This window comes from Opisthocomus hoazin, chromosome 3, assembly GCF_030867145.1.
Source record: "Opisthocomus hoazin isolate bOpiHoa1 chromosome 3, bOpiHoa1.hap1, whole genome shotgun sequence".
Taxonomy (NCBI): Eukaryota; Metazoa; Chordata; class Aves; order Opisthocomiformes; family Opisthocomidae; genus Opisthocomus; species Opisthocomus hoazin.
Window position 1 is genome coordinate 39,290,440 of NC_134416.1, and position 22,886 is coordinate 39,313,325.

Genomic DNA, 22,886 nt, shown 5'->3' on the forward strand with positions numbered 1-22,886 from the left:
ATTTTATTGTAAATCAAATCAATTCCAGCTGCTGCTACTTTTCCTTTCACTTTTTGTTTTACTTGGTAGGCTGCAGTCTCTGGCTCTTGGTTTTCTCATCAGGTGGTGTTATCTCTGACAGCCTGTGTAGTTTTCAGGAGTATTTATGCTCAGGCTCAGTTAAACAGGGTTTTTTCATTATTCTGTCTGATACTGATAGAAATTATCACCAGAACACTTTAAAACTCTTAATAGAAAAGCTAAGTTCTGTTAGTTTCTCTTCTGTACCTCATATCATCAACTGATATTCTAGATGTTTAATAATACAAAATTTGGGGCACGACCCTGCTTTACGGTGCACTAAATTCCTAGCAGTTAAAGCAAGAAGTCCGTCCTTATTGTTTACTCTGCATCACTGTTTACCATTCGGCGTTTACACTGACTTAGTGCTGTTTGACATGGTTGTAGGATTTGGCTAGAGTGGATGATTAAATTACCTTATTATTTATTCTCAGATTTGTGAAGAGCAGCTGTCCCAGTATTCCAGTTTTTTTTCATGTGAAGCTGGTTGTAATCGGTAGTGTCTCCCTTCTGCAGTGAGGTCTCCTGGAGGGATGTGAAAACACAGAATTTCGGGGTCTGCCACATACAGTCTCTGTGTGTTTCCTCCTTGCTGCTCACAGGAACTGGCTTTTCGAATGCCTAGCAATGTCTGCAAGCCACTAGCAGTTAGAAAACAACTGTGAACATAGACGAGACGTGAGACTTTTATGACTTGCTGGGGAATGTTAGCTTTCTCTTCGGAGAGAGGTCTGGGTGCAGAGACCCAAGTATTCATCACCAGGTACAGTGGAGTAATTTGCTGTATCCTGAACTAAAGGTAGAGGTCCCACTTGCATTAAACTCAACAGTAACTTTCTGTTTCAAGGAAAACCACAGGCAATGTATCAAATCTTGCTGAGTTCGTAGAGCGTTACTGTTATGGCCAGATGGAGCGTTACCCTATGCTGCCCTGCCTGGTTATCAGAGACCATGAAATGTAACCAAATTATTTCTTCCTTAATCCTCTACCTTGAGTCATATGATGTCATTTAGAAATATATTTGTTTCTGAGACTACGTGGAAGAAAACCTACCTTATCGTTGGATGAATTAGTGTGGTTTTGTTCCGCTATTAATAATAAACATTTTCTAGTCTGACTTTTGTCTAATTTAAACTTTGTCTGATTTAAATCTCAGCCATTGAATCTTGCCAGCTGCTGGTTTGCAGATTTCAGGAAACTTTTATTATCAGAATTCTTTTCCCATAAAAGTACTTCTGGTCTGGGATGAGGGGAAATAAAGAGTTTGAGCTGATTTTACAAATACATTCACTGAAAGGCACTTTCTGTAGAGCTAGAACTAATTTCTTAAAAAAAAAAATAATCCTGGACTCTTCGTAATTTAGCTACATTCTATTAGAAATGGATGGTAGCACTAGATATTATTGCATTTATGTAAAGTATCATGTTAATACAATATTTATTTCTCTGCTGTAGTATTTCCATTCTGGTTCTGGTTTTCTCTGCTTGCTCAGCTTCCTGTGCTGAGTTCCCCTCAGTGCCGGCAGCGCGGGTGGGAGCAACCCGCTGTCTTCAACTTGGCTCTCTGCGGGTTGAGGCCCATCTGCCCCGGAGAGCACCTCGCTGCCTAGAACCAGCAAGTGCCCCGAGGCAGAGACTCTGAGCAGAGGATCTGACCCTCTTTCAGTTTGCAGGAGGAGAAAGAGCTGGGCCAGGAGTTGACCATTTCCAGATCAGTCTGAAAGAACCCCTCTTTCTTCTCTCATATGTCTTCTGAATTAAAGGTAAGGGAGCGAAGCAGCAGAGATTTAAAAAAAAAAAAATCCCAACGTTTACTCAAAAATCTCAGTAAACAGGTCTCATCACACTCATATGAAAAAAAACATAAGCCGCACAATTGTCAATGGACATGCCCATACAGAACTTAATTGCTATATATAGCACACACCGCAGTGTTGAATTCCTCAGTTAAATATTGCAGAAACTTGCACATAGAATATGTCGAGTGGGTGGCTGGGTGCACACTTGAGAAGTTAAGAGAGCCTTGGTAAGCTGTGTTCAAGAAGCATGGACATTCTCGTGCTACAAAGAGAAGTCAAGGGTAATATCTGAGAGACTGAGAGAGGAAGGAGTGTCTTTTCATTGCCCTTGTATGGAGAGAAGTTGCAAGGTACTTAGCACTGTAGGTGTGTGTACTGCTAGTACAGAGACTGACTGTGAGAAGTGCCAAGTGCTCCAAATTCCAGTGGAAGTACATTTGATACGATTCTTGTGTCCCTCAAGAGGAAATGCAAAGGTCAGAAAAACTAGATTTATTTACAGTATCCTATTTATTTTTCCTCAGCTGGTAAAAGGAAAAAAAAAATCTACTTAGTTTTCAACTAGTGGCAGATTAGGAGCTCCTGACCTGGTAAAATGCTAACGTCTTTGACATGTAAGTCAACAGGTTTCTAGTTTTGACTTGAAAACCATTATGTTTTCGTTAGTGTTCAGATAGAGGTATTTTGAAAATTGACCCAGTGTTTGAAAGCTGTATGTTTGCTTCTGCATTTATTAAAATGTAACACATGAAAAATTGTTGCATTGCCTTTGTTCCTGACCTGAGCAGTAGTACAGCGATTGTGCTTCTTGGAGATCAGTCCTCGTAGTTTCTGCTTGTCATTCTCTGTGCCAGTGGGGGGCTTTGCCCCTCCAGTCTTTCTCACAAGCAGTACTTCACACTGCCTACTCAGCTTTGCTAAAAGTCAGTGGCCTCTTGCCTTGAATAAGACTCAGAGAGTCAGCTTTGTAATCTTTCTAACACATTTTGAAGTGTCTTACTATTCTGCAGGGTAAACAAGGACTGTCACTATAGCTGGCAATTACGGTACCCTTTTGGGTACTCTGAATGGAGTGACCTGAAGGGATTATGAAGGTGGAATTGGATCCTTTTAGACTGGATATAAGGAAGAAATTTTTTACGGTGAGGGTGGTGAAACACTGGAACAGGTTGCCCAGGGAGGTGGTAGATGCCCCATCCCTGGAAACATTCAAAGTCAGGTTGGATGGGGCTCTGAGCAACCTGACCTAGTGGAAAATGTCCCCGCTCATTGTGGGGGAGTTGGGCTAGATGGCCTCTAAAGGTCCCTTCCAACCCAAAGCATTCTATGATTCTGTGATCCTCCTGGATATGGTATAGAGGGTGAAAGGACTGAAAAATCATGTTTTTTGACTAAAAAGACTGAAAAGACATTTTGGGATTGCTTTACTTGAGTCCTTGTGTGGGTCTGGGTATGTTAGAAGAAGGGCAAACAGTGCCAGATTGTGTCATGGTATGCCCTCATCTCTGCCCAATTCACTGTTTCTTAAGAGAAAATAAAGGAAGAAAAAGAAAACACAAACCCAAGAGAACTGTGAAATGCATACAATGAAAGCAGTTTTCTGTTTATCAGTTTCAATTATTTGTTCATGTTAAAACATAAATTGTAAATGTTTTAGTGAAGGTACGGCTTCCCTTTATCTACTGCAAAGCCACCTGTGGCTGGGCAAACAAAATGAAGTATTAATGAAATATAGTGCTTAGAGAAAACCTAGACAAACCTCTTCTGCTATGAAAGATGTTTGTCTTATTCTAATATGAAAAGACCTGTAGTGCCAGAATTACTTCTAAAGGTCACCTGCTCTTCCCCAAATTACGTGTATGATTCCTGTGAAACTCTGTTCAAAGGTAGCAACTGTTCTGTTGTTTCCATTGGAAGTGTGCATTTGCTGCCTGATAAAACCAAAAAGTCTTTCCTCTTCTGCAGTTGCGTGTTTCCTTATGTATGTGCAGAATGGTGTTTTCTAACAGCAGTATTTTTCACTCATTTCTTCTTTCCCTTTTTGTCTAGAATCAGTCTGTGCGTTGCAGTGGTGTGTTCGCTCTTCTGCATTCGCTGTATCTGTACTCTGTTCTTCACTAAGCAGTCTTTTTAACAACATCCGTATACTTCCACTCCTTGCAGTCTTGAATTCGTATTTTATTGCTACAACGACCCTTTTCTGTTACCTCTTTTTTATTTACTCATAATTCCTTCCCTAATGCTGTGATTGTTGTGTTTGTGCTCACCATATTGTGTTGTCTTTGAATTTCTCATCTTATGATTCCTGTAAATATCAGGAAGCTAGCTATGGTGTCTGACTGGTATGCTCCCATTTTTTATGTTTTCCTTAGATTTGTCCTTCACGAGTGAAGTATTTTGCCTGTGTTCTTGTGGAACTCATTTTCCTTCTGGTGCTTGTCTATTAATATATTTTCTTAAATATCAGACATACTCTCTGTAATCTGCACAGTTTTTCCCACATTTTTTGTTATTTTCCAGTTTAACCAGAACGCTTGATGCACCTTCCCTTCAGCTAAGGATTTCATATGGAAAACGCAAGCGGCAATTTGTTTTAATAACAGAAAGTTAAGATCGCAAAGCAGTTCTTGTTCTGTTGGGCTTAATAGATATGCGTGTGTCTGTATACGTGTGTAGCTCTGAATAATGTTCATTCTGCTTACCCTGTATAGTGTGGCGCTTTAAGATGAAAGGACATACCTAGAAATAGCCGGGAAAAAAAAAAATTCAACATAGTGTATATGTGTGTATGTTTTTCTGCTGAATATGGTGTATATTGTAGTCTCCTTATGGAACCAGATTCTTTCCTCCTGGACTTAGGATCTTTCTCAGAGATTATCTCTAAAGCATGGAAAAGGGGAAAGTAGAAAAAAGGATTCATGCCGCTGCAGGAGGGGCCCCGTTCCCGTTCTGCGTCCAGCCTCTCTGCGTTGCGCCTCAGCTTTGGTCGGAGCCTTGGAGCTGGGATCCCCCAGAGCCTTGGGCAGGGCAGCTTCCCTGAGAAAGGCTGTCCCGAGGAGGAGGAGTGAACAGAAAAGGTGACGGGGCCACGTTGGCAGAGATGGCGTGTACAGGATAGCCACTGTTCCTTCAGAATTTCCACCTTATTTTCCTATAAGTACAACCACAGTCTCTAACACTAACCTTTTCAGTTTCTGGAGAAACCGTAAGTTTATGATCAATGTTGTCTTTAAGGAGAATGTTCTGGTGTAATGGGAAAAGATGGAAGTAGAAGAGAAAAGGAGACAATTCTATTTCCCAATTCCGATTGGAAAAGAGAAGGTACAAAGCTGCAAAAGTTGTTTTGCAGGCTTGAAAATTACTTTAAGGTGCTTCATCCACGGCTTTCTTAAACAGTTTACAAACCCCAACACTGAAATGTCAAGTGAAAGGCTGAACTGGTCTGTGCCCTCCCGCACTGCCCCGCGCTGTCGGGGGGGACAGACCCGGGGGGAACAATTTGGACGTCTCTGTGCTGTGTGCCAAGGTAACAGGGCAACGGCGTGCCAGCGCGGAGGAGGAGAGGCTGGTTCTGCTTTCAGTCCGTGAAGTGCTGCAGTGAAGGCAGGGCAGAGCGGTGTGGGTGCGTGTATACTTTGCCTTTTACAAGGAGGAAACCTTCTGAGCAAGCGAGGTGCAAACCCGCCCGGGGCTTGGCACTTGGGAGGGCTGGGAACGCTGAAGCTGAAGCTTAGGTAGGTTTCCCCGCTGGGCAGCGTATTTAAAAAAATGCTTAAGGTGTTTGTCAGGATACTGAGTTAAAGCAAGATAAATGATGTTACCTTAAAAAAAAGAAAAAGAAAAAGGGGAGCACTTGCACTGGAGGTTGTAACGCGAATCATTTGTTATTTGTGCTTTCGTGTATTTACAGGAGAGTTGAGTGCTGGGAGGAGTTGAACCATAGGATGTTGCCGAGAGAAGAGTATTTATTGCAGCAGAACTAAAATTACAGGCAAAAAAATTAAAGTACTCTAGGGGAAAAAGAGTAATTCCAGCATGCCAGATATCCAGTATTAAGTATGCTTAATATTCAGTTTAGTCTCATATGACATGTTTATGACAAGTGTGTGTGCCCCAACAAAGGCACTGCCTAAAAATGTATTAATTAATTAGTTTTGGTGCAAGAAGAAGAAAGAGCACGCATATTCCTCTTTTTCACTGACAGCCCAATTTCCCTTTTGATAGAGGAAGATGCAGAATGATTTGAAGTGTGCCAGGTTTGGATTTCTCCTGGAGTCGTACCCTTAAAATCAGCAGAAGGGAGGGAGGGGAGTTACTCTGTCTATTATCATCAAGCTCTGCTAATGTAGCCCGGGCGCCACGTGACTGCAGAAAAGGCTATTATCTCAATGAAAAGGAAACTGCTTTTTAGAGCAGCAACAGAACAGAAGCAGGAGGAATTTTCGAGTACTCCACCATGCTGGATTGTCAAAGGGGCATCTCTCTGATCAGCAGTTAGGGAAGGATTAGCGTGGCCAGTTTGTCAGCTGTCATTAGAAGCAGATGACAGAGATGATAAGCTGCTGTGTGCGCACGTCCTCACTCAGCATGTGCTTTGGTTTACATCAAGACATAACACTGGTTTTGGATAATGGAGAGCTGATATTTTTAAGGCTGTAAATTTACTGGTAATTGGTGTGGGGGTTTTTTTTGTTGTTTTTTGGGGGTTTTTTTCTCCCTGGTTTTTCCTCCCTCCTGTTTTTAATAAAAAGCCAGTGTGATGGATGGGGAATCTATCTACATCTTGATCTGAAGACGCAGGAAAACTAGAGAGATCTGCCTTCAACTGCAAGGGCTGGAAGATGACAAGGTGTGTTTCTGAAGTGCTGTGACTTCATTGTTAGCGCTCCCTTTTCACACGTATGTGTGCTCCTGCGTGTGCATCGTGGGTGTCTGGATGTTGGGGGGGCGAGGGGGGTGTTGATTTGGGGGAGTGGGAGGAAGACAGTTTAAAGTTAATGTTTCTAAATAACAAATACAAAGAAATAATGTGAATTTGATTCTCCAGTTTCTGTAGTTTCCCCTCTTTTTTAATGACTACAGGTGTACTTGTGGTTGCCTGTGACAGTTTTATGGGTTTATGAGGCTAAGTATATCTTAGTGCACAGGAAATATTTTTGTAAGCAAGTTTTCTGGCATCCAGAGTGACACACAAACCCATCTATATTTTCCCACTGTTAGGAGGAGGTGGAGCCCAAGAGTGTCTGTTTCATTGCAGTAATTACTGTTCAGTGTTCAGTAATTTCTGTTCACATGAAAAAGTACAGAGTAAGTCAGACTGAGATGTTTGTGCAATAAAGCTTTCTCTTTCTGACCAAGAGCTTAACTAGACAAAACACACTGAAAGATTCCTAGTTGTTACGTAACTTTCTCTATTCTCTAATCTTAATAGTTTTCTTTACAAGTATGCGATCCCGTAAACAGAATGACATTCAGTTAATCTTCAGACCTCGTATTTATCTCACGGTTGTGCATGCTGATGTCATTAAATGTCTTGGCAGTATTTGCCTTTCTTTTAACCTTGGCAGGGCAACATTTAATATTGCAGGTTAATTAAATAATAATATCTCCCTAAAAAGGTTGTAGGTGGTTATTTGTAGTAAGTGAAAATAGTAGTTCTTGCAAGCTTGTTGGCTTTATTTTCCTGTCATACACAGCATTAAGCCCAGCACTGCTCTCTACTTCACAGCAATAATACTAATCCCAGACCACAAAAAAAGATAAAATGAAATGTGTGGATTTGCATGGGAGTGCTGATTGTCACTTCTCTAGCATTTTGTCTCCAAAGTTAAGGGCAGGATTGCAAAGATGCGTATAACCGGTCATTGCTGCAGTGCACTAGCAGTTTGCTAAAAGTGTGTTTTCCCGGATACATATTGAAATAATGGTGGTGACTATCATGCTTAGAATCCGTTTAATAATTAACTAAATACATACAGGAAATGCCTTAGTTTATTTTATTTAGGACTTTGAAAAACTCATGCTACTTTGAGATAGGAGGGGAAAGGAAAATGTTATTGTTTTTCAAATTAATACAGCAAGTGTTTGAAGAGACTTTACTTCATACTGTGAAGGCAGAGCAAGAAACATAAACAAGTTAGCACTATTTATTTGCTTGTTCTTTTTTGTCTTGGTTTGATTATTTTAATTGCACTGTACCTACATTTTGGTACAGATGCCTGAGGCAGGCGGTGCTGCTGAGGAGAGGCTTGAGAGCCCGTCACGTTCGCGGCACCAAATGTCGAAGCCGCAAGAACAATGAAACTTCCTCTCTGCTTCTTGTGTTTTCTTCCTTTATTTCATTACGGAAGAGCTAACAAGATAGTGGGGGCCGAGTAGCGCTTACTGAAATGTTGGCATCTGTGTTTTGTAGGAAAATAGATCTTTGCTGCTTGTACAGTTTGATTTGCCTGATGCCTTTTAGGACATATTAAGGGGGGAGATTTGAATCAAATCCATGTTTTGTATAGACTGTGTTCTTCAGGTGGCTTCATCTTCTCACAAAACTCAAGTTGGGGTGTTTTCTTTCATGGGCACTTTCTTACGGAAATAAGGTGTGTAGCATATATAAAATGTCAAGCACTGTCTGTGACCAAAGTAATTTTGTTTGCCCACTCTTCAAAATTCTGTATGCTGCTGTAGTCGACAAGGTTACACTGGTAATGTCCAAAAGGTGTTGCTCTCTTTTTTTTCTTTTTTGTTATCATCTCTGTAAGGTAAATTTCTTGTGGGAGGAAGGAGGGAAGACGTGACTGCATTGCAAAATATACCATGTTGTAAGAAAAAAAAGCCTACTTGGAAAGTCTGAGGTAGAGGAGTACTTTGAAATACTTCATTTCACTCCAGAGTTCTTAACACTATATTTAATAACAAATGCTATTAGGAAGTCAACTGACTGGTTGCGTTTTGCAGTGGCATTTTATTTCTCTACTTAGACTAGTAACAGGAAAAGAAATGAGGAAAGGTGTGAAAACAACCTTGATTCTCAGAATCTACTTCATTAATAAATGGAATTAATCTGTTAGCACACTACTATGGAATTGCCCTGTAATTGTGTTAGGAAAGCTGAGTGAAGGACTGAGGACTGGGTCTGCACGCCAAGATGTCTGTGCTGAGTGAAGGAGAAGACTCTTTGTAAGTTTGTAGCCACTGTACCTGTGAGGAAATCCCGATGGAGTTGTCTTGTTGCCTGCATTCCCTGTAAGCTTTTTTACTCGCTTTACGTTGAGCTGTGGCAGGCCTAGAAGCATGCCGGAGTTGGACTAAAAATTATTATCAGCAGGTAAAGCTTTAGTCTCTGAAGGTAAGGGGTAAGGTTTGCAAGCCTGTGTCTTTCAGAAATGGGCTGTTCTCGATACCCAGGAGTCTGTGGCTGACCCTGTGGGTAGTTTCCCTCATAGCTGGAGTTGTACAGTGAGGGATTGGGAAGGGCAGGCTGGGATGTGAGGGTGCAGAGCTAAGGTCACAGGAACCTGATGAAAATCCTAAATGAAGAATCAAGCTAAAAGCTTATGATAACTGCACTTAATTTGCAGTGTGTGTTGTACCTGAACCTCCTCTTTGCTGCTCCCATTTCATTTTCTCCCATGCACACTGTCCACAAACAGACTTCATCAGAATACTGAAGTGCTCCGATTTTCCATTCCCAGTAGCATAGGCTGTTGTGATTGAGCAACTATCTGGTACAAGATTCCCGTGAAGACACCTCTGTTAGAACTGTTAGAGCATGGTAATAAAATTATTTTTGTTGCTTTTTCTGAAGTTTTTCCAGGTGTTTAGTCCAACTACTTTTAAATGTTATTTTTCAGTTTGGCGCAATGTATTGCAGGCTTCTGGTCAACTCCTTGGAACATAGTGGATGTTTCTTCCCCTCTTTAGTAATTATGTTTCATTATATTCCAAAATTAAAAATACTTGGAATGTATACTAATTCTTTCTTAGCACTTGTGATTCTTCTTTACCATAAATGGTTTCATTATTAAAGCAGATTAATTTCAGTTTGTTTTTACAAACAGAATAAAATGGCTGATAGTGAACATTCAGCTCTAATAGTAGAGTAACCTGGTTTTCCTTGGGCTGCAGGATACAAGCATAGTTGTGTCAGGCCCATGGAGTGATTTATGTCCTACAGAAGAGAGAAATAACAGTTTGACATCGTCCTCTAGTAGACTGGGAGGAAAATCCAAGCTTCAGTGAAGTCAGTGATAAAATTCTGATTTATTTCGGTTGAGTCATAATAACCCCTTAGAACTCTTCGATTTTTGCAGAATGTCATTTCTGCTGTTAAGAGAGCTGTGGTAAAGCTTACAGGGTGTTGCCTGTAAGCATTGTGGAGGCCAAAGGTATATATGGATTTAAGAAGGAATTAGGCACAACTGAAGACAGGTTCAGAGGGAGGAGGAGGGATAGCAACACCACAGCTAAGCTTGAACCACTGATTGTCAGAGAAAGGAGGTGTCGGGGGAAGGATCGTTCTGCAGCTGCGTTGTACGTTTTCCTGAGGCGTCTGCTGTTACCTTCCATGACAGACTGGTCACTAACTAAATGTCTCTTTCACTTGACTTGTATAGCCATTCCTATGTATGTTTATTTGGTCATAGTCTGTATTCGTATAGGTGGGTACACTTGTGGGTACAAAGCTTGCGTCCACAAGGTTTTGTTGCTTGGCAGCTAACTAACTAAAGCAACAAGATTTTGAGTTGTGTTTTCCTTTTAAATGCTTTAAAATGACAGTTAAACTTTCATCTTCTTTTTTTATTGCTGGTTGCAGTATTTTCCTAAAGCAAAGAGAAGAGTATGAATGAAGACCGACATGAAATTTGAAGTCATTAGTAATTGTTATTCATGTTCACAGATCAGTTTTTAAACTCATGGGTGTATTAAGAAAGTATTTGATTAGGGTGTGCAGGCTACTATGAACACTTGATTTTTATCAAGCTAATCGTAATTCGTAAGTGTTTGCAAGAGACTTGTGCATGGCTCTGACATAATTTATTCTATATGTTTTGATTTTTTGTGGTTAGTAACAATGTGCATAGTTAGGACTCTCAACGCCTTTGTCAAGAGTTTAACATACATCTAACACATCTGTATTAAGTACAAAAATGTAATTCTGCATGTTGGGAGATGATACAAGTGTAATCTTTTATGCATATAGCTGTACTCTCTCAAAAGCATGCATTAAATTGGTTGTTCTTTTAGAAGGAAGTGTGGAGTATAGAAGCGTATCTTGTAGGTATGTGTGGAGTGCGTTATTCATTCACCGTGATAACAATGTAGAAATGTGTGGAAATGCTTCAGATAATGTTTAGGTACACTTCCTGCAAATCAGCGTTTTGATTCAGTGCCTGGCGTTCGAAAGAATGGCCTGAAGTTTCAGCATGCTGCCTGGTAATAGGTACGAAAGAGAAGAACAAACCCTCTCAGTGCTGCAGCTACGTGAAGATCAGTAACATTAGTTCAATCTTTGATTAGGCACCAGACAAGAAACATGGAGCTGGGCTTTCTGAACTGCAGCAAAAATTTCAGTAAGACTGTGTCTTTTCAGTAATGGTGTCTACTCTAGGACTGAAGGAACATTATTTTGATGACCAGGTTAGAGCTATGAAAGGTGGCATGCAACATAAGCGTCTCTTGCTGAGGCTCCACTGCAACCTTGGGCTGCACATCGCATAGCACCTGAGTGTGTAGAGATGCTAAGCTGATGAAAAGCTGGACATGAGCCGACAATATGCGCTCACAGCCCAGAATGCCAACCTCGGTACCCTGGGCTGCATCAAGAGAAGCGTGACCAGCAGGTCGAGGGAGGGGATTCTGCCCCTTTACTGTGCTCTGATGGGACCCCACCTGGAGTCCCGTGTCCAGCTCTGGAGCCCTCAGCACAAGAAGGAGCGGGTCTGGAGGAGGGCCACAAAGATGATCCAAGGCTGGAGCACCTCTGCTATGAGGAAAGGCTGAGAGAATTGGGGCTATTCAGCCTAGAGAAGGCTCCAGGGAAAAACTTACTGTGGCCTTTCAGTACTTAAAGGGGACTTAAAAGAAACATGAGGACAGACTTTATAGCAGAGCTTATGGCGATAGGACAAGGGATTGTGGCCTTAAACTAAAAGAGGGTAGATTTAGACTTAGGTATAAGGAAGCAGTTTTTTATCGTGGGGGTAGAGGTTGCCCAGAGAGGTGGTAGAAGCCCCATGCCTGGAAAGAGTCAAGATCAGGTTGGATGGGGCTCTGAGCAACCTGATCTAGTGGAAGATGTCCCTGCTCATTGCGGGGGGGTTGGGCTAGATCCCAGCTATTCTACAATTCTGTGATAGATCCTAGTGACCAGGAAGACCGAGACCTCTCTAGCTGCATGAAGTCATTGAAACTGAGGTGATAAGTCATGGAACTCAAATTCAAATAAGATAGGTTTGATACCTCTGTATAGGTTCGATAACTCTATGTATTACTTAGTGTATACAACCGATGCGGAAACACAATGCTGTGCTCTCTGGCTCGCCCTCTGCTTTTTACTTTTTGCTCCTACAAAACCCAGCTTCCTGAGCTTTTTATTACTGGAATACATTTTATCTAAAATAAACAGACTAGTATTTGACAGGCAGTTAACTGGAGTTAAATCCTAATGTAGACATGCCCACACCAGAGAGATGTGTAAATGCCTTTGTCTATTGTGATCAGGCATATTTTTCTCACTGCTAAGATAGGCATCTTGAAAACCACGCTGAGCTGTATAAGCTTACTGGTATTGTAAGTAATATATACTTTTGTAGGTTATATTTAAGAGATTAGAAAATGTTTCTGGATTTGAGTTTTTCCACCATGCCTTACTCTTGTGAGAGCAGTTGTTTCACTCTTCCCCTCTCTCTGCTCTGGTTTTTCCCTTGCTCTTTGGTGGTTTTGGGGGGGAAAGTTGGTGTTGGAATTTAGGTAGACGAATAAGAGTTTTGAAACTGAGATCGGCAGAAGAGGATTCAGTAGGAGTTAAAATATGCTTAACTCACTGTTCCAGAAGTACCATCAACTGGAACGGAAAGCTATTTAAATACAAAGTTTCCTATAATATTATCCTATTCTATGTTGTTAGATTTGCTTCACTTCTCAGCTACGCTATTCACAAAGTTATACTTTAAATCACAGTAGATTTGAAATAACTATGCTTCTAAATCAGCCTCATAAGTAAAGTTGTTAATAATTATGAACTACAAGAAAAATTCTGTACTAACTAAACATTTGTGGGAATTTAGACTCCTCCTTTTCCAGTGAAAATGCTTGCAGGCTCAGTATTTTTTTGCAGGCATAGTTTGATACTTATCAAATGCAACCTAGAAGGTTAAATGGTTTTATAATGACTTTTGGTTTATTTATTTGTTTTTTTTTTTTTCAACTTACCTACCCACCGCAAACAAAAGGATGCAAAAGTGACTGGCATATATACAAATAAGGTTCTGACATTGTATTTTGTTTTTTAATCTGGTGTTTTAAGGGCAGCTTTACTGGTATTAAGCTGCATTTCTTTTGTTGATGAGTGTTTAGAATCGGAAACAATTCTTGGTAACGAGAGGTGGAATCCCAAACCTGAAATCCCTATGCAGTCTTGAACAGTGATTTGCAGTAGTATCACCTGCCTCCTCTATGACAGTGTTTTGGTGAAAATGGACTTTTCCCTCTCTACAGGTGGAAAAGGAGCAAATCTCTTGTGGTTTGTATTAAAAATGATACTTTCTTTCTCCAATATTTTTTCTCTGTTGTCTTGTTAAAGCCTATTCTTACTATTCCTGGGCATATTAGAGGTGGCTGACGTAGGCTAATCCATAAGCAGCTGAGCGAGTGGCCCTGTTAAGAGCCTTAGCCTATGGGAATACTGGAGGTAGGAGCCAGTCTTACCGTGCTGGGGTCAGCCTGGAGAGGGGTTTTTGCAAAGTCTCGAGGAGAACCAGGGGTTTCACAAACTTGCCGTTTTGAGTGTCTGAGAAAAACCTCTTTCACCTTGAAGACTTAAGTGGACTTTAAAGAAAGTCCTATTAAATACAAGTCTGTAACACTGAACATTAATGTTAGCCATTTATTTGGTTGTTACAGCATGTGTTAAAGAGCTGCTGCTGCGCATTTGCAGCCTAATGTGTTTATTAGACGGTCTTCCCAGTGGCATCTTGAAGTGTCTTTCAGCTAAAAAATTCATGAGCATTATTGGCTTTCAGGCTGGAAATGGAATATGTTGTCTTCTTACTGTCTAACACACCACTCTAAAGCCATTACACAGGAGTAAGGGAAAAGATATTGGTGAGGAAGAAGCCTTTGGCTTAAACATCTGTTTATAGTCTGTTACGGCTTTTTGTAGACTGAGCAAAAATGCGGACAGTAGGTGTTGGAGCCAGTTTTCTGTTCTGTTATACACAGGCTCAATGGCATTTGCTAGTAAATTATGTTCCTTTTCTTAGTTCTAGTTTGTGGAGTTCCAGAATAAAGTAGAAGTTAGTAAATATTGCCATAAATCTTGTTTTAATGTTACCAAATCAAAGTGTATCTTCTAAGTAACAAGTTTTATTTTCAGACAGAAAAGGCTGCAAATGCGCATCAGATGTTAGTACAAGTCCTTTAAAGGTGACTAGAGTTTTTCAGCTTGCTTCTACCACCTTCCTCATAGAAACTGTTTTCTATTTTTGCTTTATGCTGCGTGACTATTGTAAGGTGGCAAAGATTTTGGCAGTTTCATCTATAGTGAAAGCGGTAGTGCAGTTTCAGGAAGAAAGCATACCTTTCAATAAATTAATTTGTATTTTTAATATGAGTTTACCATCACCAACCTAGATGTTGGACATCTTGCTTGTTTTGGCAGACTAGCGTTGTTTTGTTTGGGGTATACCCGAATGCCAGGTGTTCGGTGATAAGGATGGGTATAGTAGTTGGTTGTAAAACATGTGGCTTATGTATACCAGGGATCCAGGAGGATGGTTTAATATATCTTTAACTTTCTTTTCTGTCAGACTTTTTAGTGGTGGATCTCTTGCTTTAATTTAATTTTACCAGACAATAAAGTCTTCCCCCCTCTCCTTTTATTTGCCTTGATTTTCACCTCTGTTTTTACTCATTTCCAGACCCTTATCCATGTGTCTCTGGATTTGTCAAAATACCCGTGGAAGAGAAAGCTTGCACACGAGGAGGCTGCGCTTCAGTGCGTGGGGCGGGTGGGCTCAGTTAGCTGATGGGGATTCTGGCGGTGATTCTATGATGAAGAGCGCTGGGAGTCAAAGCAGCCCTTCCTCCTGAACCGCTGTGGCTCACCAGGAAAAGGTTGGCCTTGGGCTCCAGTGGCTCCAGTCTCTGATCTAGTGTCTTATCCTGCCTCTGACAGCGATTTCCTTTTGAGGCCTGGGAAAGTGGCTAGCAGGCATTGCCTTCTTCAAAAGGGTTGAAGATGGCAGTACGTATCAATATTAAATATTTTCCGATTCAGAAATGGAGCCAGTGAAAAGAGTTCATAAGCAGGAAAAAATGTGAAGAATCAGAAGTTGCATGTGACTTCCAACTTTCCTCTGGCTTCTACCAGAATTAATGCTATGTGGAGTACATGAGTAATTTTGAAACCGAGACTGAAAGCTTCTAGTCATGAGAACTTCACAGGAAAAAAGTATGAATTGTAGTGGATGTATGTTTGAGTTTATAATTAACCACAGGAATACGAGCTGTTTATATTTTTAAATTGGGCTGTTAGAGAAATTTTTTGCCAGACTTTTCCCTGACTTGTAATACTTTGGTCAGTAAACAGTATTTTTGCTGTACATTGCTCAATAAAACAGTGGCTTCAGTAAATCACTTCTATGTTTATCAGTTGTATCTACGCTAAATGCATGTATCGGTGTGCTGAAAGGCTGGTAGTGTAGTACTGCTACCTGATTGTCCGCTATATGGTACTTTACCTTTTGTTTGCTGCTTTTCAAATTGAAATAGCAGCTTTGAAGGTGTAATCCTCATTTATTCTTTAACTGCGTTTGTTAGGCTTATAATAAATCTGACAGTTTAACAGGCCTTGTTTGGAAGATGGCCTACCCTGATAAGAGATAAAATGCACATTATCTTCTTCTGCACTGACTCTGGATGATTAACTGGGTTCACTGATGCTGAGGATCAGTGCTGGAAGGTTAACTGCATGCCATGCTCCTTCGTGGCGTTTGAGGAGTGGAGTAGATGTTACAAATTCACACAATTGATTGTGCTAGATTTTTTTCTCTCTGCTCTTTCACGGGGCCTCTGGTTTTCTTTTTTTTCTCCCATGTGTTTAATTTTTGGGTTTACATTGTTTCAGTTTCTTCCCCTGTTGAAAGATGAATGTCTAGTAAAAATATGTTTACTATTGCTTCATAATTAGGTGAAGTCTCTCTGTGTACTCTAACTTAGAGCAGTTGCTGGTGGAGGATGTGCAGGAGGATGTGCTGTCACAACGAGAGCAGAAACTATTGTTTTGTTACTGATAACAAGAAAAAATGAATTGAAGACTCTTTCAGGCTGTCGTTTCAGTCTCCCAACATCTGGTAGAAACTGGTTAGTACAGTCTCAGTGACTGTGATTATTAACGTATACTGTCCAGAAGTTTGCTCATTTAATTTTTCAGTGTTTGTGATTTACATTTAACAATTGGAAGAATTAGACAGTGTTTTTATCTACAAGTATTTTGGATGCTTAGGCCTGTGGTAGCGAAATGGAGAGAGCAGGAAATACGCTTATGGTATTAAATGTAAATACAAACAAAGTATTTCCTTACCCAAGGTGTCCTGTTGGTACAGGTCAGCTGTTGGAGCCTAAAATTATTTCTTTAGGTATTTTTAGCAATAATAATTCCGCCTCTCTAATTATCTCCTTCCTTGTATGAGAATGCTGCAGTGACTGTATTTATCTTTCCATTGCTCTGTTGCTCCTCGTTGATGCCCGGTGGAATTGAAACTTGAGCGGCATCTGAGTCAGCAGTAGAAGTTCAGCTCTTAGTTATTGTAGATTTGTTTGTAGCACAAATGGAAAAAACCTTAATATATATTGAGAAGAAAAATCTGCTACCACCACTGAAGGCAAAATACTAATCTCACAGTGGGATATTGTGTTTTGGAGTGCAATACAGCTGCCAGTCAACTTGCACAATAAAAAAGGGAGTGCCTGGTCTTGCGTGACAGTTCATTCTGCAAGACATGCATTCGAATTCAGCTTTGTAAGACCTTTTCTTTCAAATAAAAATTGGGTTAGTTCAGCATCGGACATATGATGCTATTTTTTTCATGAGCAAACATATGTCTCCATTTCTCTCTCCTCAATGCAGTGATTTCTGCTGGTTTTGTTTTTACTAATTCCCAATTTGGTTAATCCTTTTCCTGTTCTATACCATGCTAAATAAGCCTTACCCACTTCTTCTTGATTTTTGTTTCAGAAAGCATATGGTAGACCTGGTATGACATTTCCATTTCTTCTAAAGCAGTAAATGAACCAAACTGTTCAATTTCTTTGTCTGTCTTCTTTCTGGAAATTCCTGCAGAGGTGTAGAAAAAGAACAGAGGAGCAGGACAAATGCTGCTTTCTAATCTAAGGTAGTTCCCTGTAGGTGAGGTCTGCTGGAGCTAGAGCCTGTAACTTGTCATTCTATTCACTGTGGCTTCAGTTTTGAATTGTCATGTTTCCTGGAAAAAATCAGACTTCAAGTTTGGGAGCTTATTTTCTGGTCTGATAAGCTATCTATGTGGTTCAGGAGCCTAAGGATATTTAGAACAACTTTAAAAGTTCCTAAATTATCTTGTTAAAGAATATTAATTTATTTAATGTTATGAATTTTTGTGTATTCTAAAACTAATAGTAATAATGAATAACCAAGAAATTTTGAGATGGATAAATTAATGTGTGTAGAGGGACTTAGGGCAGAACCTAAAAAGCACTGTAGACAGTTTAGCTGCTCCTGACCCACAGGTGTTTGTACATCTAAAATTCATTTATCAATTCCATCTAAATTCATGAGGTTTTCCCCTTCTTACTTGAAAGTTTCCTAGGTGCCTGCTCTTTGATACTACATGTGCCCAATAGTACTTTCTTCTGAAAAATGTGGTTTTAGTTCCTTGCTTATACGACCTTAAATTTGTAGAGGTATCTAGACTCTTCAGAGATCTTCATCTAGTAATATGCAGAGATCTTGAATGTGAATTAGCTCATGGAAAAAAATTTCACATAGCTGCTTGATTTTTAAAAGGCATGAGGAAACTGGGAGGGTGCTTACCTCTGACTCAACTTGTTAGAGTCATTGCTGAGAAATGGGAGATACGGGTTTGCTCCCCTCTTCAGCCTAAAGTATGCAGACCTCAGTCTCTTGTGTCTTAAGACAGTGTTTGAACTACTTACCAGTGAGTTTAGTTGGTGTGGGCTACACACCGAAAGATTCCTATTGCACTGCAAGAGATAATTAACCTTGCCCACTTTGCTTCATAAATGTCCACTTTTGGCAAGCAGATAGCCTACCACCTAGGAGGCTGTCCTGCGAGATGAGAAATAGACTTGTAACCCCTCTGCAAAGAGGGGACTGAATCTCTGTTGCCCAGTTTCTGGCTTTTCTAGTTGGTGCATAGTGTTATGGAAGAGCAGCGCAGCAGATTATCTATTCACAGCTTCAAAAAGCTGATTCCTCCTCATTTCTCCTAACTCAGGAGAGGGTTTCAGTTGCTGAAACCCAAGAGAATAGCAGAACTTTACCTATCCCAGTCATCCCCTGAATCCCTAGGGAGATAGAGTTTGGGGGCACATCCTTTTGATTTTAGTAGTGTACTAGATACTGCTGAGTGGCTTTCATTTTGGCCTGTGAGATTTTTTAGATTGACTTAATATTGTCTATCTAGCTCTTCACTTTCCAAGGCACCTAACTCTGGATTTTTCATTCTGCACCTACAGCACAGGAGCTGCAGAGCCTGGACAGGTTTTTGAGGTGCAGAATGTGATTTTTAATTAAGACATAGAGAGAGCAGAAAGCAAACACGATAGTAGGTGGTAGATTTCCAGAAAAGTTTTATGATGAGTAAAAAGAAATGGGTTAACTGGTTCTAAGAACAATCTGATAATGCTGCTGAGAAAAAGACATAATGGCTTGTTAAGTGCAAATAAAGTAATACTAGTAATAAATAAACTGTTTGTTTAGATCCAGTTACTACATTTACATGGGGAGAAGGTGCTAGTTTCATAATAATGGTACCACTTTTATTCTCGTAGATACAGAAGGATGAAGTTTGGATGTTTATGGTGGGAGGTTGGCTTTAATGTGTCCTCCGAAGGCTGCTACCATAGACGTGCTGGAATTGCTACAGAACAGCATCAGTGTGAATGCAAGAACTGAGCTATGCATTGGTGGAGTTACTGGTGAAACTTTGGTTCTTGCAAAAATAAACTTCCCTTTGAAGTAAACCTGGCAGAATAGGTGGGAAAACTGTCAGTAAGTGTTCCTATTTGCTTTCAGGGGGAAGAAGGAGGAGTGGAGGGGGGTGTTCCCCCTAAATGCTGAGCTCTGACTTTAATTCTTACTAGTCTTGGGGGAGATGACGACTGTTGAATGTTTGACAGGTTTTTGTGAATTGTGCTTGCTTTTCTCAAGAAAAATGGTTAACCGATTTAGGTTTCTCAGGTATTACTTGGGAAGCATAAGAAATGAAGGGATTCCCCAGCCTAATTTTTCTTCTGAACTTTAGGTCACCGTCCTGAGTCTGGCTCGGAGATCAGATATCTCGAATGTACAGCTTTCATCATGCTGATGATCTTTTTTCTCACCCCAGTCTGTGAAAAATTAGTCATTGGAACAGAGCCCCAAGGACAGTTCCAGCTTTCCACTGATGTGAAACTGCTGTCTCCTTACAATTTCTCTTTAATTATCATCACAGTTTTCTTAAGAGTATGTTGCTCGTTCCTTGGAGCTCTACTTGTGATAATTATGAAATTGTGTTTTATCAAGAAAGTGCTTAGCTCCTAGCCAGTTAGACAAATGTATATTTCTACTTTTGTATTTAGATAAATTAGGATGTGAATGGCTGCTGGGGCCAGAAACCAGTGAAGATATGTAGTTGTTAAGGAACAGCCAGTGTCACAGTCCACACTGGAGACTGCAGTAGATGTTTTACGCTCTGCAGTAAGGTTGGTGTTGGTGTGGAACTGTGAATGGACTGACGGACGTCACTGGGGGTTCTCCAGCGAGTACGGACTGATGGAGTTTGTGACGGTACATCTTCCCTTTGAGAGCTCAGCTCTGCTCTGCCGCAGAACTAAGGCCTTCTTGCTCTTCTTGCAATGGGTTGTTCTCAAAACGGTGGCAGTATGTATGTACATGTAGATACACATATGCATGTATAGACTCTATAATAGAGAAAAAGATAATCCAGGTATTTTTCAAATAGAATCTGATACCATGCATGTCAAAGACTAGCTGGCAGCTATACATTTAAGGTATGATACAGTCTTTTTCATGACACTTGGTCAATATCTAGAAAAAAGAAAGTTACTCAATTTTCTGCTCGAACTGGTTAAAAAATATTTTCAGTACAAAGAAAGGAATTTCTGTTCTTAGGAGTTTTTTGGGTGGGGTTTTTTTTATTTATTTAGAAAAACGTTAGATGATGTTCAGTTCTGAATCTGAGACAGCTGCAAGTCTTAATTTGCTTGCTCCAGTTTCAATAAGTAGCCTTTATCAGCATCCCTGTAGAACTGCTTGGATCTTAGTGTCCAGGCTGTTTCTGACAGTATCTTCATTCAGCCAGGTCATTGGGAAAACTAGGAGTTCCAGTGAGAACATCCTAGTGCCAGCAATCTCTGGCTGCTAGGTTTTATACAGTGTCAAGAACAAAAAGAAGAAGAGAAGGGGACCCCAGTTTTAACCCAAACATTCCCCTCATTAAGTTCAATGCATGCCTGAGTTGGCTAGCAGAGGGAAGAACTGGTGGGGCAGAAATGAAGGGCTTGAAGGAGGTGATGGACCCCCACCTTGTTTTGATATCTGATTTCCATTTTATGCCACTGTGAAGTGATCATGGAATTACAGGCTCCAGCTCTTATATTAGCACAGTATGAATCACCTCCTGGAGACACTCACCTCCTTCATGGCCCTCGTGTTTATTTTTGTGCTAGTCCCAAACAACACAGGAGCTCTCTGAGATGTCTGGCAATGTCTCTCTACCATCATCCTTACAAAACTGGCAGCAACTAGGCAGATGGTGAGCTAGCGCTGCCCTGCATTGCATGAGCTTTGATCATTCACATCAGCTCCCTGTGCCCTTTGTAGTAGTGTTTTCTGCCTCTGGAATATCAGTACTTACTGAGGAGCGCATGATCTGGGGCAGGCGAGTTTCGTGTGCTCTGATGGTGCACAGGACAACAGGCGGCCAGGAGTGGGGCAGGATTTCCACGGGCTGTTTATTGCACAAATTATAATAAGCTTGTGTTGTTTGAACATGCTATAGTTTAAGAAGTTATTTTCTTTATGAGGTAGATTATATGCACAAAATATTGGTCAGTTCCTTACTGTTCTCTAGAGTTGACAGATGTTCTGTTTCTACGGTATTGTATGTGTACTTGTGCAAGCATTGTCTTCTGGTTTTTAACTAAAGCTGCGCCTCCTACCTTTTCACGTAGCTGAGATGCACGTTTCGTTTCATGTATTTCAATTCTGTTGTGCTCTTCTTGTTGTGTGGCACTGTGGCTTCCCCTTTGTCTTTCCTCATTCAGCCTTGCAAAATTGCCTTGAAAAATCAGCAACCCAGGCACAAAAGGTAGTAATCTGTTCTTACGTAACTGGTAACAATCAAAGAGATGATAACGCTTTACTTGGCCGCCAGAAATTTTCTTCTGAAGCAGTTTTGTATGGCATTTTGTGGGGTCATGAACACAGTATTTTTATTGGTACCTTTCAAACAAACTCTGTTTCGAATGGTAGATTTGCCAAGTAAAAACTGAGTTGGGCATGGAACAAGAAACTTAAAAATATGAACAGAGAACTGATGACTTTTCCACCATAAACCTTTCTCGCAATTTCTTTCTTTTAGTTGCTGATATGTGTTCAAGATGAGTGGGATGGGAGAAAATACCTCTGACCCATCCAGGGCAGAGTCAAGAAAGCGCAAGGATCCTGATCAGCTTGGACCCAGGTTAGACCATTTGTGTCTGAAGATGTTGAATGAGAAAGACTTAGAAAAAATGTAGCGTGTGCACATATTTTTCATAATCATTTAGAAAATTGCAAACTTGCCATTCTTGCAGAGCAAAGTCAGTACCAAACTACTCCAATTCGGTGATCCTGTGTCGTTGTGGGTTTTGGGATGGGGAGTATGGAGGCATTGTCTTTTCTTACTATTTTCTTGTTTGTTTTAAATCTAACCTAGTGCCAAAATACACAATTTGGGTGATAATGTAGAAGGTATGTAAAAATATTTTTTGGCTAATCATTGCCGAGAGTCTTCAGTCACTCATCTGGCAATCTAAGATTTTTTTTACCACCTCTCTTGTATGTCATAATCAGGGACTTGAAAAATATTTTTCAGTTTTATAGCAATTTGCAACACAAATTTTAAAGCAGAACCACTCTTTCAGCATTTTTGCTTGTGACTGTGTGTGTAATTTCACAAGGAGGCGGGGAGTATGGATTTGTTTGGTGTAACTTTTTAAGCTGTTTTGTTTTCTCATACACTGTCACTATATGATACTCCTTGGATTCTCAGCGCCACGTGGAGGGATGCTTGTAAATGTTCAAATCCCACCCCCCCAGTTAACCCTATGTGTTGAATTTCAAATCCCAAATCTCTTTTGAAACAAAAACATGACTGCTGGGGGAAAAAAGAAGTAATGTCTTTTTTAATGCTTCTTGCCGTGTTCCAGAGGAAACCTTTCTGCTTGAGAAACTTGTAAGTTACATTTTTTGTAATGAGAGAGGGCAGTTCTCAATGTTTTAGTTAAACTACTCTCAAACCATTTGAAACCATCTTTGAGCTGGCCAG

The 22,886-nt window shown here is 40.4% G+C and overlaps 1 protein-coding gene across 4 annotated transcripts in view; it reads left to right on the forward strand.

Annotated features, from left to right (window-relative positions):
- Window positions 1-22,886, forward strand: part of NCOA2 (nuclear receptor coactivator 2) — a 197,392-nt gene that overhangs the window by 94,970 nt on the left and 79,536 nt on the right. For all 4 annotated transcript variants that reach the window (XM_075416018.1, XM_075416021.1, XM_075416019.1 and 1 more), the window contains exon 4: window positions 21,939-22,040. In XM_075416018.1, the coding sequence (XP_075272133.1) occupies window positions 21,958-22,040 (83 nt within the window). In that variant the 5' untranslated portion in view covers window positions 21,939-21,957. The remainder of the gene's footprint in view (window positions 1-21,938; window positions 22,041-22,886) is intronic.